At 52.5% G+C, this 12,658-nt stretch overlaps 5 protein-coding genes across 5 annotated transcripts; 3 read left to right on the forward strand and 2 right to left on the reverse strand.

Annotated features, from left to right (window-relative positions):
• Positions 1–52: 52 nt before the first annotated feature.
• Positions 53–5,163, reverse strand: N7510_000837 (DNA-directed DNA polymerase zeta catalytic subunit REV3; the record flags this gene model as incomplete). Its single annotated transcript, XM_056972766.1, has 2 exons — positions 53–4,875; positions 4,929–5,163. 2 exons carry the CDS (start codon positions 5,161–5,163, stop codon positions 53–55), a joined length of 5,058 nt encoding a protein of 1,685 aa, XP_056837883.1.
• Positions 5,164–5,454: 291 nt separating this feature from the next.
• slu7 (mRNA splicing protein SLU7) lies at positions 5,455–6,852 on the forward strand (the record flags this gene model as incomplete). The annotated part of the gene is made up of 1 exon (XM_056972767.1): positions 5,455–6,852. One exon carries the CDS (start codon positions 5,455–5,457, stop codon positions 6,850–6,852), a length of 1,398 nt encoding a protein of 465 aa, XP_056837884.1.
• A 95-nt stretch (positions 6,853–6,947) lies between these two features.
• N7510_000839 (60S ribosomal eL37 domain-containing protein) lies at positions 6,948–7,830 on the forward strand (the record flags this gene model as incomplete). The annotated part of the gene is made up of 4 exons (XM_056972768.1): positions 6,948–6,951; positions 7,010–7,314; positions 7,521–7,590; positions 7,691–7,830. The coding sequence occupies 4 exons, from the start codon at positions 6,948–6,950 to the stop codon at positions 7,828–7,830; spliced, it is 519 nt and encodes a 172-aa protein (XP_056837885.1).
• A 443-nt stretch (positions 7,831–8,273) lies between these two features.
• On the reverse strand, positions 8,274–9,399 carry N7510_000840 (uncharacterized protein; the record flags this gene model as incomplete). Its single annotated transcript, XM_056972769.1, has 3 exons — positions 8,274–8,825; positions 8,942–9,067; positions 9,136–9,399. The coding sequence occupies 3 exons, from the start codon at positions 9,397–9,399 to the stop codon at positions 8,274–8,276; spliced, it is 942 nt and encodes a 313-aa protein (XP_056837886.1).
• Positions 9,400–10,212: 813 nt separating this feature from the next.
• N7510_000841 (putative C6 transcription factor (Gal4)) lies at positions 10,213–12,528 on the forward strand (the record flags this gene model as incomplete). The annotated part of the gene is made up of 5 exons (XM_056972770.1): positions 10,213–10,248; positions 10,299–10,328; positions 10,383–10,477; positions 10,535–12,058; positions 12,108–12,528. The coding sequence occupies 5 exons, from the start codon at positions 10,213–10,215 to the stop codon at positions 12,526–12,528; spliced, it is 2,106 nt and encodes a 701-aa protein (XP_056837887.1).
• Positions 12,529–12,658: the final 130 nt, after the last annotated feature.

Below are 12,658 nucleotides of genomic sequence, written 5' to 3' on the forward strand. Positions count from 1 at the left end.
TCCAGGCCAAAACGAGCCGTAAAATGCAACAACTCCAAAGAAACAAAAACAATCACCAATCAAGCTCCTCATCTCCCTTCTTCTCCAACATCTCCACGACAGGCTGAAGCACCGCCCGTGAATGCCTCCACGACGCCACGTCTCTCGTGCGCGAATAGTAAACAGGACAGTCCATACTATCACAACTGACCTCATCGCCAGCCGAAACACCCATGCATGCCCGACACACCGTCTCGAGATCAACAGCTCGCTTCTCAGCACGCCGTAGACGCTGCGTTAGATCCAGGAGCGCTATGTGCGGCTGCTGGAGACAGGCTCCACAGACAGGGATGGAGGAGTCTAATAGTCTGGCTCGGCAGACAATGCAAGAGGAGGAGCGCATGTAGGATTCGAGGGTCTTTTTGGAGAAGCCAACATCTTTGCCTTTTGGATTTCCGGGGCGAGAAGCAGAATTGTCAATGCGACGAATACGCTGCACCTTGGGCATTTCGTCGTACCACTGACGAACGTTTGCGCCGACGAGATTGAAGATCCGCTCGAGAGGCGGGACGATGTTCTTGGTGATATAGTATTCGGCGTCGAGATCGAGCTGTACGTCGTGCAGAAGTTCCTCGGGTGCAACGCAGCGGTCGATGAGTCGGGACCCGGGAGCGCCGGTCACGACCACGTAGGGCACGCGCTCGCCATACTGCGGCTCCAGACGGGGGTCGTCGAGCATTTTGCGCGTGCTAATCAGCGCACCGGCGGGCAAGGTGCCCTTCTCGCTGTAAGTGCCGAGACGCACCTCGCGCGCGAAACAGAAGTCCTGGATCGAGACCCGGCCCTGCATGATCTTTGCGCACTGGCGCTGGAAGTAGGTCTTGACTTGGCTAAGATCCGCGGTGCGGAAGAGGAGTTTCAGTGCTTTCTCTTCGATCTTCTGCTCGGCGGGAGTGCCGTCGCGGCGGACAGTTTCGATGCCCTTGGCGTCGAACTCGGGTTCTGCCTGGGTTCGGTGCTCGTATTTGAAGCCGACGTAGCGTTTCTTGGCCAGTAGCACGCACGGGTGGTATACCTTTTCGAACTTGAGTTTCACAGGCCGTGGGTTTATTTCTGTGACTGCCTTGGCGATCTCCTCGCCGATATCAAAGGCTTGGTCCCGCGTGCGGCCCTTGAGGTAGACAAACAGACTGTCTGTGTCTCCGTAGACTACCTCGGCGCCCCACCGTTCGACAGAGTGAATGAATGCAATGGCTTTCTCGAGGGTCTCTCGCCCGGACTGAACAATGCTGTCTGCGATCTCGGAGCAGGGCATGCGTCCAGAAAAAGAGGCCGATGTGTATCCGTACGTGACGTTCGCAATCAGTTTGAGGGCGAGCTGTCGGTTATTCAAGAGTCGCTGCAAGACCCTGTCGTCTTTATCGACTTTCATGCCATTCTTGACCATGACCCGAGTCTCCAGGATCTCTGTGAGCATCTTGGCAAGGAGCGACTGGCGAACCTCTCGTTTCGCATACATCATGCCGTTCGGTGCGATATTGATCTCATCTTTCAATAAATCCAACATCTGCGGTTGGCGTCTGTAACCCATGAACCCCATCTTGTCTTGGCCGCGCCAATGAAGGGCCCTGCCCAGGAACGTCGAGTAGCAGTAGTTGTATGCGATCATCACACTAGGATAAAGGGATTGGAAATCAAGGACAAGAAGTGGGCTTGTGTAGAAGTCGCTTTGCGGCTCCATGACCAAGGGCAGGCACTCGAGAGCGTTCTGCTGCCCGACCTGCTTCCTGCTGGGAGACACGAGAATGAAATTCTCGGGTTTGGCGATTCGGAACATCAGTGATTCGACTTTGAATTGGGAGCCGCGAGAGGTGACTGAGTAGAAGTCAATCCCGAGCAGCCTCGCTTGCTCGCTCGTCCGTGGGATCAGTTCATTTGCTTCTATTATCTCCAGGTTCATTTGCACGCGAGAGATGTAGTGATCTACGACCTTGACCAGGTGCCGAGGCTTGCCGCTCTGGTGCCACTGTGTGAGGACTTGGGGTGAATAGTGAGGGATTCGGCGATGCAGGAGATGAAAAACCACGTTCTCCATCGTGTACTGTAAAAGATTCAGTTCGCCTCTCATGGCACGCCAGATGTTCACCATGTGTCGACCAGTTACTTGAACTGACGAGGTGTGCTCAAAGCCCCATCGGTCAGACTCCTTGCCGAACTTTCCGCGCGAGTCAAATTTCACTCTCGACAGTTCATGGCATAGATCGAAATCATATTTCCTCCTAGCTCGCTCGATCAGGTATCCCCAGGACCCATTGTGGACCTCATAACCAGTGATTATATCGGGGTCGTGATGGCGGACAATATCAACCACACGATTAATCAAATCCAATTCCGATGTCTCATGGTCAACTTCAATTGTCAAGGATTTTGAGATCTTGGCTTCGGGGCGTTCACCTTCACCCTGATAGATCATGCCGACATGAACACCAGGAAGATGGCTGTTGACTTCAAGATCCTCATCATCGGACTGGATACCCCAGAAAACACAGGTGATCTCATCTTCCTCCGGGTTGGCTGAAAGAGACCCGCGAGTATTCACATGCACCTCTAAGCTCATCGTGCTCATATATTGGGTTTGGTGCTCCACGCTAGTAGACTTTCTCTTCTGGGAGTATTTAAATCCATAAGCATTGTTCTGTGTTGGGCCCTCAATCTGGGAAAGAACATTGGGCTTCATTTCTGGCTTGGATGGACTTTTCGTGGTTTGCTTGTTTTGCTTGGAGGCTTGGCCATTCTCAAACCACTCAATCACTTCTGATCGACTGGGTGGAACTGCTGCAAACTCCCACACCCTGGCAGCACACGACTCTCGTAGTCGTTGGTCGTCTTTCTCCTGCTGGTCCCGGTCGTAGAGAATCGAAGGCTGTTCACCAAAGACTCCAGGCATTTCCCCTGATGGTTCAAATTCCGGTAGATAATGAATCGTGTTGCTTTCTAGGCGGAACTCTCGGCCACCATACTCGCGTGGTCGTTCGGGCACGTCAATCGGTTCACTGTAATGGGCTTTCTGATAGACAACAGATGGCCGGCCATAGTCATTCATAGTGGACACAACCTCAGTGAATCCAGGACTGACGAGTCGAAAGCAATACAAGGACGAGTCAGGCGGTATTCCAAAGCTGTCATGGAGCTTTCCAATTACTCCCGCCACATGCGGATCTAGAGAGGATGTCCCCGTCACCGTTGACGAAGATTGTTGCTGCGAGGTGCTTCCTGATTCGCCAGTATTTCCTGATGCGCTCGTAGTGGGACCAGGCGGAAACGCAGTTTGAAATGGCTGCGAGTCCTTGGACGAATGGCCATCATCTTGACTAAATCGTAGAATTGTGAGGGGATCATTGGGGTCCTTGACAACTGGATAGTTTAGTCTGCTGTTTGACGGGTGTTTCTTTGGGCGAATTGTCTTCTGAGAGGAGGAAGGCGTTGATGTCGAGGACAGTGGCATGAAATCAGCATTGAAGGAAGCTTCGCGAGTCCTTGTATCCTCGCCCCGCTTGGCCGAATCTACCAAGTCCCTTTGGGCAGCAGGAGGTGCAGACTCATTGGAAGACTTTGACTTTTTGCTTGAACGCTGGTCGTGATCGGTGAGTTTAAAGTGTGGCCGTTTAGTGGGAATGCTCCTGGCCCTTGACAGGACATGCACCTGGTCGGGATCAATAGTACTTGATGATTCAGTTGTCGACTTTGTTTGTACATCCTTGTTGGGTGTTGCAGCATCCAGTTGAAACAGATCATCAAATATCCCATCATCAAAGCTCTCCTGCAGAGGATTTGCCGCGCCATCTCGGGGTTCCTCTTCAGCAGCCTCCATGAAGGAGTCGTCGAAGTCACCGGAATCAGAATAGTAAGGGTCTTCCCGGGTTTGAGAAGACAGGGCCACGCGTTCATCAACCGACACTTCAGGCACGGCTTGCTCGCCGGGAGCCTGTTGTTGGTGGGTACTGAGATCCAAATTATTAGGATAGAAATCCTCGACACTGTCCAGAGCTGTCTTCACATTGCCCACGAGTTCATTTGGCTCAAGGAAGTTTTCAAATGTTGACTCTTTCGCGTCACTTTCTTCCTTTTCCTTGGCAGCAATTTCAAAGGCCATCTCACGATATTCTTCTTCGTGGACCCAGCCCCCAGCCGATTGGTTTCTTGGGCCGGCAGACATTGAAACCAGCTCGTCAGGGCCAAATGGACTGCTTCCGGGATCACTGATTCCCATCCGTTTCTTGCGTCGTCGGGTTTCGTCTTGCCACAGGCCCTCCATGCTAGGCACGAGCCGCTCGTTGAAGGCAACCGGCCGTAAAAACTCCGAAAAGTCATGGTGCAAGGGCCGCTCCTTGATATCTGAGCGATTCAAAATATCCTGTACGCAGACATCCACCTCCAGTGAACAATGACTCTGTTTTTGAAGGGCCGGGTCATCCGAAATGCTTTCAGGAGCAATTAACCGGTCATGCCAACGGTGACTCAGGTTACTGAGCTCGAGATACTCTGGTACAGGAGCACGAAAGGTGACTTTGCTGCAGTTCATGTATGCACAGCCGTACAAGTTGTAGTCGCACATCCATTGGGGAACGTACTGCAGATGGCTCTCATAAGGCTGTAATGGACGCTTCATCACGGCTCCTTGATGTAAAAGGTCGGCCAGGCGAGTGATATAATAGGGATTGAGGAGATAGATCTTGAAGAAGAACCGATACCCCACGTGGTATCCATAGAAGGGAATGCCTTTGACCAAGGTGATGTGCGCGACAAAGGCGGTCTTCCTATCGTACGCATTGCGCCGATAGCTGATCGCCAGCGCATGGTCAATAGAGAGGTGCAGGGTCCGACTGGCTGAGTTCACTAGCAGCTAAATTTAGTCGATTGTTAAATGTCAGGGTCCAGTCTGGGCCAACCTTCTTCCGGTGTCAAGGGACCGTCGTATTGGATATAGAGATAAGGAAATGCGCCATGGACATGCACGCAGACTCTCTGTCCGGTTTCGGTCGACCCAAATATTCGAATCACCGGCACCTTGGGCCTGAAAGTATTCTCAGGCGCTCCATCACAGCGAGGCAGTGGAGGGTCCAATGCCGACGCGGATGCTTGGTAGTGATCGATGCAGTTGAGGCGCACTCGAAACGGCTCCATCGGTCTGGCGTGAGTTAACCCGGCAGATCACCGACATTGCGCAAAAGCCTCGACGGATTCTGTCCTCAGTTGATCACCTGTTGTGTAAGGGCAAAGAGGCATAACAGGCACGCGCCACGCGGGAGAAACGCCAGGTCACGTGGTCTCGATCCGCCAAGTCTCGGCCCTTGGGAAAACGATCCGACGACATTCATCACTTCACTGCACTTCTCACTACTCTCGTGGGACTTGGCCTCTTTTTATTCTTCTCATTCTCTGTGGTTTCCTGCCTTTCGGCAGGCCTCTTCCACCATGTCGCGCAAACCCGCCGATGTGGCGTCGAAGGAGCGCAACGAATACATTCCGTCGTTCATCTCGAAGAAGCCCTTCTACGTCGATGATGACTCTGGAAATGACTACCTTGAGCACCAGCGTCTGCAAAAAGCAACACAGGAACAGTCCAAATGGTACGATCGGGGAAAGCGCGCGGGTCCAGCTGTGACCAAGTACCGAAAAGGCGCATGCGAGAATTGCGGTGCGATGACACATAAGACGAAAGAATGCCTCAGCCGACCTCGAAAGCAGGGTGCCAAGTGGACTGGCAAGGATATTCAAGCAGACGAAGTCATCCAAACAGTTGACATGGGATGGGACGCCAAACGCGATCGGTGGAACGGATACGATGCCAGCGAGTACCGCAAGGTTGTCAACGAATATGAAGAGCTGGAGGCCATGAAGCGGGCGGCGAAGGACGGGGAAGGTCTCAAAATGGTCAAGGACGGGGAGGAGGATGATGATGATGATAGCCGACCTGCGGACGAGCTTCGCTACGCTGAGGAGTCCGACATGGGTCGACAACAAAGTACGGCAACCCGCAACCTACGTATCCGAGAAGACACCGCAAAATATTTACTCAACCTCGACCTCGATTCTGCCAAATACGATCCGAAAACGCGACGAATGGTCGATATGGGTGCACAGGAAGATCAAGCGGCGGCACTAGTCGCGGAGGAGAATTTCATTCGCGCTTCAGGCGACGCTGCTGAATTTGAGAAAGCACAGACTTATGCATGGGAATCTCAGGAAAGCGGTCGTGCGCAGATTCATCTTCAGGCGAACCCGACCTCTGGCGAGGTTCTTCGAAAGAAAGAGAAATCTGAAAGCGAGGCCAAGCGTCAGGCGCAGCGCAAGGCTCTGTTGGACAAATACGGTGGCTTCGAACATCTCCAACCAACTCCTCTCCGCGACACGATGGTTGTCGAGAACGAGCGATTTGTCGAGTACGACGAATCAGGTGCCATCAAGGGCGCACCTAAAAGGGCGACCAAATCCAAATACGCCGAAGATGTCATGGTCAACAACCATACTTCTGTTTGGGGTAGCTGGTGGCATGAGTTCCAGTGGGGCTACACATGCTGCTTCTCTACCGTGAAGAACAGCTACTGCACGGGAGAGGAGGGAAAGAAGGCGTTCGAGGAAGCGGGCAACATGTTGATGTTGCCCGAGAATGGCGAGGAATCACCCAATCAGGTGGATGAACCTCTTGAGTCGGAACCCGTGGACACAAGGACAGAGGAGAAGGCCAATGCAAGAAAGCGCACGTTGGCGGAAGTGAAGTCAGGCATCACGGAGGAAGAGATCGAGTCGTACAAACGAAGCCGGCTGACGGCGGACGATCCCATGGCGAAGTTCATTGATCAGGACCTGTAATTATAACATTTTTGGCGTTTGGGTTGAACAGAATACCCTCGAAATTACTATTTAATCACTATCGATGCTCCGGCTATACTGAGAAATATCACGTGATGCGTATAATATCATGTGACTCGTTATCACGGGACAGGGCAAACCCTATCACCTGACCCAGCCCACGACGATTCTCCTGCCATCAATTTCGCCAATTTCGATCCGCCCGACGACGACATCCCGACAACCAGCCCCTTCCACGGAATCGCCAGGTACTTCAACTCACCCTCGCTCTTGCGCTCTTCCATCACACTAACATCAATTTCTTCGCCCAGTTCCCTAATCCAAAATGAGTACGTCCTACCACGAACCCACCGACCACCGCGATCATCCGCCGCGTCGACGAGACAGTGCAGCAGCAGCATACTGACAACGATTACAGCGAAGGGTACCTCGAGCTTCGGAAAGCGCCACAACAAGACGCACGTTCTGTGCCGTCGGTGTGGTTAGTATCTCCATCCTACCAGTCTCTGTCCACCATCCAGTCCCGTTCGAACCGAAATCGCAAATCTCTACAACAGCCCCTGGAATGAGTTGAACGATGGCGACGACGAATGGGATTGGGATTGGACACAAAACTTGCTATGAAGAGGACCCTGGAACTGACGATTTTTTCTTGCGACTGCGTATAGGCCGCCGCTCCCTCCACGTTCAGAAGCACACCTGCTCCAACTGTGGCTACCCCTCTGCTAAGACCCGCAAGTGTATGCAATCCCTCCCTACAACCCCGATGATTCGGATACAAAATTTGTGTCGGAAATGCACGGTCGTTGAACTGAACACTGGCTTACCGAAAATACAGACAACTGGGGCGAGAAGGCCATGCGCCGCAAGACCACCGGCAGCGGCCGCCTCAGGTCTCTGCGTGACGTGCACCGCCGCTTCAAGAACGGTTTCCAGGTCGGCACCCCCAAGGGCGCCCGTGGTCCCGAGAACCACTAAATGTTCTTTTTGAATGATATCATCCGCTCGGTCGGCGTCGCGTTTTCGTTCTCGGAGATGGCTGGAAAATAAGGCAAAGAAAAAAGAGGATGGGGATATATCCTGGCATGAACAATGGTCCTAGCATTACGACTCTCATAGCTTGCTCGCAATGCAATTTGGCCGTTTCCGGAATATGAACGTTTCTTTTCTTTCCTCAAGTGGTGTGTGTTGTGGCAGACCTGTCGATTCTTTCGTCTGTTCGCTGCACGATCTGGATGACAGTGATGGAGAGGATTCGAGCGATGGTGGTGTTTTGATGGAGATGTGAAATAAAGTCGGAGAGGAAAGCATGCATGAATTTCCTTGTTTCTCTTTCTATGTCGTGATACATACAATGTGAAGATATCTCTCTTCCCACCCTTCTCTCGGATGGTACTCGAGAACATCTCATCCAGTACAGTCTAAGATTCGCCCCGGCCAAACACCCGGACGCCACCATCCCGCTGGATGTAATACAACACCTCCTTCTCCGGGCTATCATCCTTGCCCGCAGTCCATCCGCCGCCTGCACTTATCCTCAGCACCCCACTAACATCCCTCGCAACCCCAGTCTCCAGAGTACGCAGTTGCATAACGGAGCGTGCCCGATGCGCCAGCCCAATCGCAAACCCCGCATGCTCCGTCTCAATCGGAGCAGGCATGTGGCCTCCAGCCCTCGATACGGAAACATTATGTATCAGCGGCGAGTCCGCTGCTATAGTCAAGATCGTAGCGTGTGCATGCTGCTGTAACCCCGTCACCCACTCCGCCATCTCGGTCGCTCCGATTCCCAGACTCGGCCCCGTGGTGGCGAGTAGTAAGTCCGGCTGATCGACGATGAGAAGCAATTCATCGCCGTCTTCTGCGGAAGTCTTAAGCTGCTGCATCACAGAGATGATGTCGCTTTCCAGCGCATCGAGGGCTGCAGTGCCGCGGCCGGAAAAATGGAGCTTCTTGGCCACGCCCAGCTCTGTCTGACTTCGCGGTGCAATGCCACTTCCGCCTGGTGGTATCGCCGGTGGCTGTGGTGATCTCCCTGGTAGAGGTCCGGGTTGAGATCGCAGTGGCAAAGTTGTTCGAGGAGTGCTACTCCCCGGCCAGCGGCGGAGGCAGCAGAAGAAGTGGTGCGAGAGATTGGTGGTGTATAAAATAGCCCTGAGAGGCCATCAATGAAGGCGAATTGCTGCTTGTCTGCCAAGCGTACAAGGTCCAGACCCTGAAGACGCGTTAGACTCGAAGAGGTATTTGTAAAATTGCAAAATAACATCTTCTCCAAATACATACCAATCGCTTCGCCTCTGACTTCCAAAATTCAAAACTCCGCATGAAGCTCACAAAGACTACTTTCCGCTTCGCGCCATTCTGAACCCCCTCTGGCTCAGATGCGGCATTCTGACTTGATGAGGTGCTTAGTGCCGCATGAAGAAATCTGAGGACTAGCCAGTTGCTTGTTGCGCCAAGGATGGAAGAAACCAGGGTCAGTGATGATTGAGGGACAGGGGAGAGATAGGGCGCGAGGAGCGGTGGTAAAGCTGGCTGGGAGGGCATTTTTTGGTCCGGTTGGCGCCGCTTTTTCTGGCGGTTGGAGATAGCCGGAGATGATGTTGAAAAATGCAGGCGGTGATCCGGGATGCCAAGACAAACCATAGAAAAGCAGCAGAGAAGATATATTGAAGCCACCTCGCCGACGGCAGGGACTGATCATCCTGTTATGTGTATTTATTCATTTGTGAACTATGTCTTTTAGGAACGTTTCAATCTTGTGTAAAAAGTATGCCAAGGTAATGACAGTGTCTGCAGAAGGGGTGTCGGGCTGACATATATATATCTGCGTCTGCCAGTACACTTCCTGACCTGCACAATATCCATCTGTTGATGATCAGGAGTAAACCGATTACTATTTATTCCATTCCACTTCATAAATAGCCAATCCATTGCTTCGTAGTTCATTCATACACTGCGCTCTCTCCCTCCGGTCGGGCGGATTTTGCCTTCGGTTTGTGAAGTAGGACAAGGTCATGCAAAGTCCTCGTATACAGTAACACGTAAATCACCCGCAACGCCGATCCTCTCAGAATCGGATGCAACCATATTAGTATCATCTCTCTGGAAAAAATTTCCATGCCTGAGGCCACTACGAAGGTTTTTCCGCGCATCACATGACCTCCCCCACCAGAGCGAGGGGAGATGTTCATGCCACTTTGCCTTCGAGCTGAGAACAGACCAATGATTGCATGGGCGCCGATCGTGAGTTGGCCATATTGGATTGACGGCCGGATCTAACGGTGAGAAGATGACTGCCGTCTGGCATGATCACAGCGCGTTAGACACCCGATGTAACTGTTGCGATCGACCGCGATAATGATGGCTAGCACGCGCGATTCGCATTCATTTGCTGTATGTGGAAAAGGATCACGGAGAGACGCAAATACTAATGGCTATTTCAGTGCGATGAATGCCGGCTCAGGAAGTCAAGAGTAAGTGGCAACTTCAATAAACGCTCATGCTTCAACGTCTCATTCCTGCTCTAGTGCTCGAAAGAGAAGCCCATCTGCTTGCAATGCCGGCAGTTGAATAAGGAGTGCAAATACAGCCCCAAAGTCAGCAGAAGTCCTCTCACTCGGCAGTACGTCTTAGCAGGCAAAATGAATTCCTTAGTAGACAAAAGCTGATCACATTCCAGACACCTCACATACGTTGAAGACCGTTTGCACGCCTTTGAAACAGCCTTGAGTAGGCTATTTCCCGGAGGCGACTTGGATGCCACCCTGCGTTCTCTTCTGCAAAATCCGGACGCTCCGCCTAAAGCTTCTTCATCCAAGTCATCCTCAAGACACTCGACACCAGCCAAGCCGGAAGCGGAAAGGGCCGAACCAGCGCCAGAAGCCTTACCACAGCAAGCCGATGGATTTGACTGGGCCGAAAAGGAGATTACGCTGGGAGATTTAACAGATGGCATGGCGGCATTGTCCATCAAACCCGAAGGAGCTGGCTACTTCGGAGCATCCTCAAGTGTTGTACCACTACGAGCACTATTTGACCATGGATTTGATCTCAACATGCCAGTGCGCTCGGCCAGCTCTGGAGGGGTGCCTCTAAAAGCACAGCTTCTAGAAACCGCTCCATCCGGATTGATTGAGCAGGCTTTTATCGATGCGTACTTCCTCAACTATCACACCAGTTACCCATTCGTCCATGAAGCAACTTTCCGAGCGCAGTTCCACGACCCATCCTTGCGGGCTCATGGTACATCCTGGCAGATTCTGCTAAATACTGTGCTGGCGCTCGGAGCATGGAGCATTGGGGATGACAGCTCGGATCTTGACATCACTTTCTATCAGGAGGCGAGAGGTTATCTGCAGCAGGCATCTGTATTCGAAACAGGGAACCTCACACTGGTGCAGGCTCTGCTGTTGCTGAGCAACTATGCCCAGAAACGGAACAAGCCAAACACCGGCTGGAACTACCTGGGATTGGCAGTGCGCATGGCCATGAGTCTGGGCCTCCACAAAGAGTTTCCCGGTTGGAAAATCAGCCTGCTACAGCGGGAGATCCGCCGGAGACTGTGGTGGGGCGTCTTCATCTTTGATAGCGGTGCCGCCAAAACCTTTGGTCGACCGATCCTTCTCCCAGAGGATAGTGTCATGGACGCAAAGCATGTTCTCAACATCCATGACGATGCCCTCACCCCTGCAACAACAACTCTCCCTCCCGAAGAACCCGGCCCAACTCTCTACTCGGGCTTGATCGCTCAAGCCCGTTTTCACCTTCTTACCAACAGTGTCTACCAGCGTCTGATCTCGAGCCCCAGTCCAACACCCGAGGAGACGCTGAATCTGCAGAAACCAATGGAAGAATGGTACAACGGCTTGCCATCCTATATCCAGCATCCTCAGCAATCGCTGTCTGTCCAGCCAACGAATATAGTCCCCGAAAACCTCGCCTTAGTGCGCAACCGTCTCTTGTGGAGGAACTGGAACTTGACTATTCTGATCTACCGACCTATCTTACTCCGCTGGGCCGCGAGACGATGGGCGCCTAGTGGCAGTATCGGTGGTCCCCCAGGCACTCCTGATTCAGGAACCGAAGACCCGTGCGAGACAGAGTGCCGGGTTAGATGCCTGCAGACTGCGCGATTGACCATTTCATCTATCGCGGAGTATATGGACAACTACGTGTGCATGAGAATCGGGGCGTGGTATATGCTGTACGCTTTCTTCTTTGTTTCTTATCGACCAGTGCTAACTTTGAACAAGATACTTCCTCTTCCAAGCCGGCCTCATCCCCATCGTCTTCTTAATGACCGACCCCTCAAACCCAGACGCCCCGAGTTGGCTCCATGACATTGAAACCACAAAAGCCCTCCTCTCCCATCCCTCAATAGGAAACAATCGCTTCGCCACACGCTGTCTAGAAGTTGTGAACAGACTTATAGGCTCGCCTGCACAGGCCTTCTCAAGTCTGCCCAGCCCTGGAGGCCCACACCAGCAACAACACCCGCACCAAGAGCCTCTTCCCCAACAAGCCCAGCAGAGCTACATGCCTTCATTCCCGCAGCAGCTCTTCAGTGACCCCGGTTTCCCGGGGTCTTTGTTCCCCGTCGAGCAGCAGATGCCGATGCCTCCTCCCGGTGGAATGGACTTTTCGGAGTGGGTTAATTTCCCGCCTACTGAATGATTTTTCCTCTTGTATGTTTGATTGTCTACGCTTTATGGAGGAATGAAGGTCAGTGTAGAGATTAGTGAAGGCTAATTTGATTCCCCTATATCCATCCAATGACTACTGCATTTGTATGCCATGATATTAA

Source organism: Penicillium lagena (genome assembly GCF_028827675.1).
Source record: "Penicillium lagena strain IBT 129212 chromosome Unknown utg000001l_segment0_segment0, whole genome shotgun sequence".
Classification (NCBI taxonomy): domain Eukaryota; kingdom Fungi; phylum Ascomycota; class Eurotiomycetes; order Eurotiales; family Aspergillaceae; genus Penicillium; species Penicillium lagena.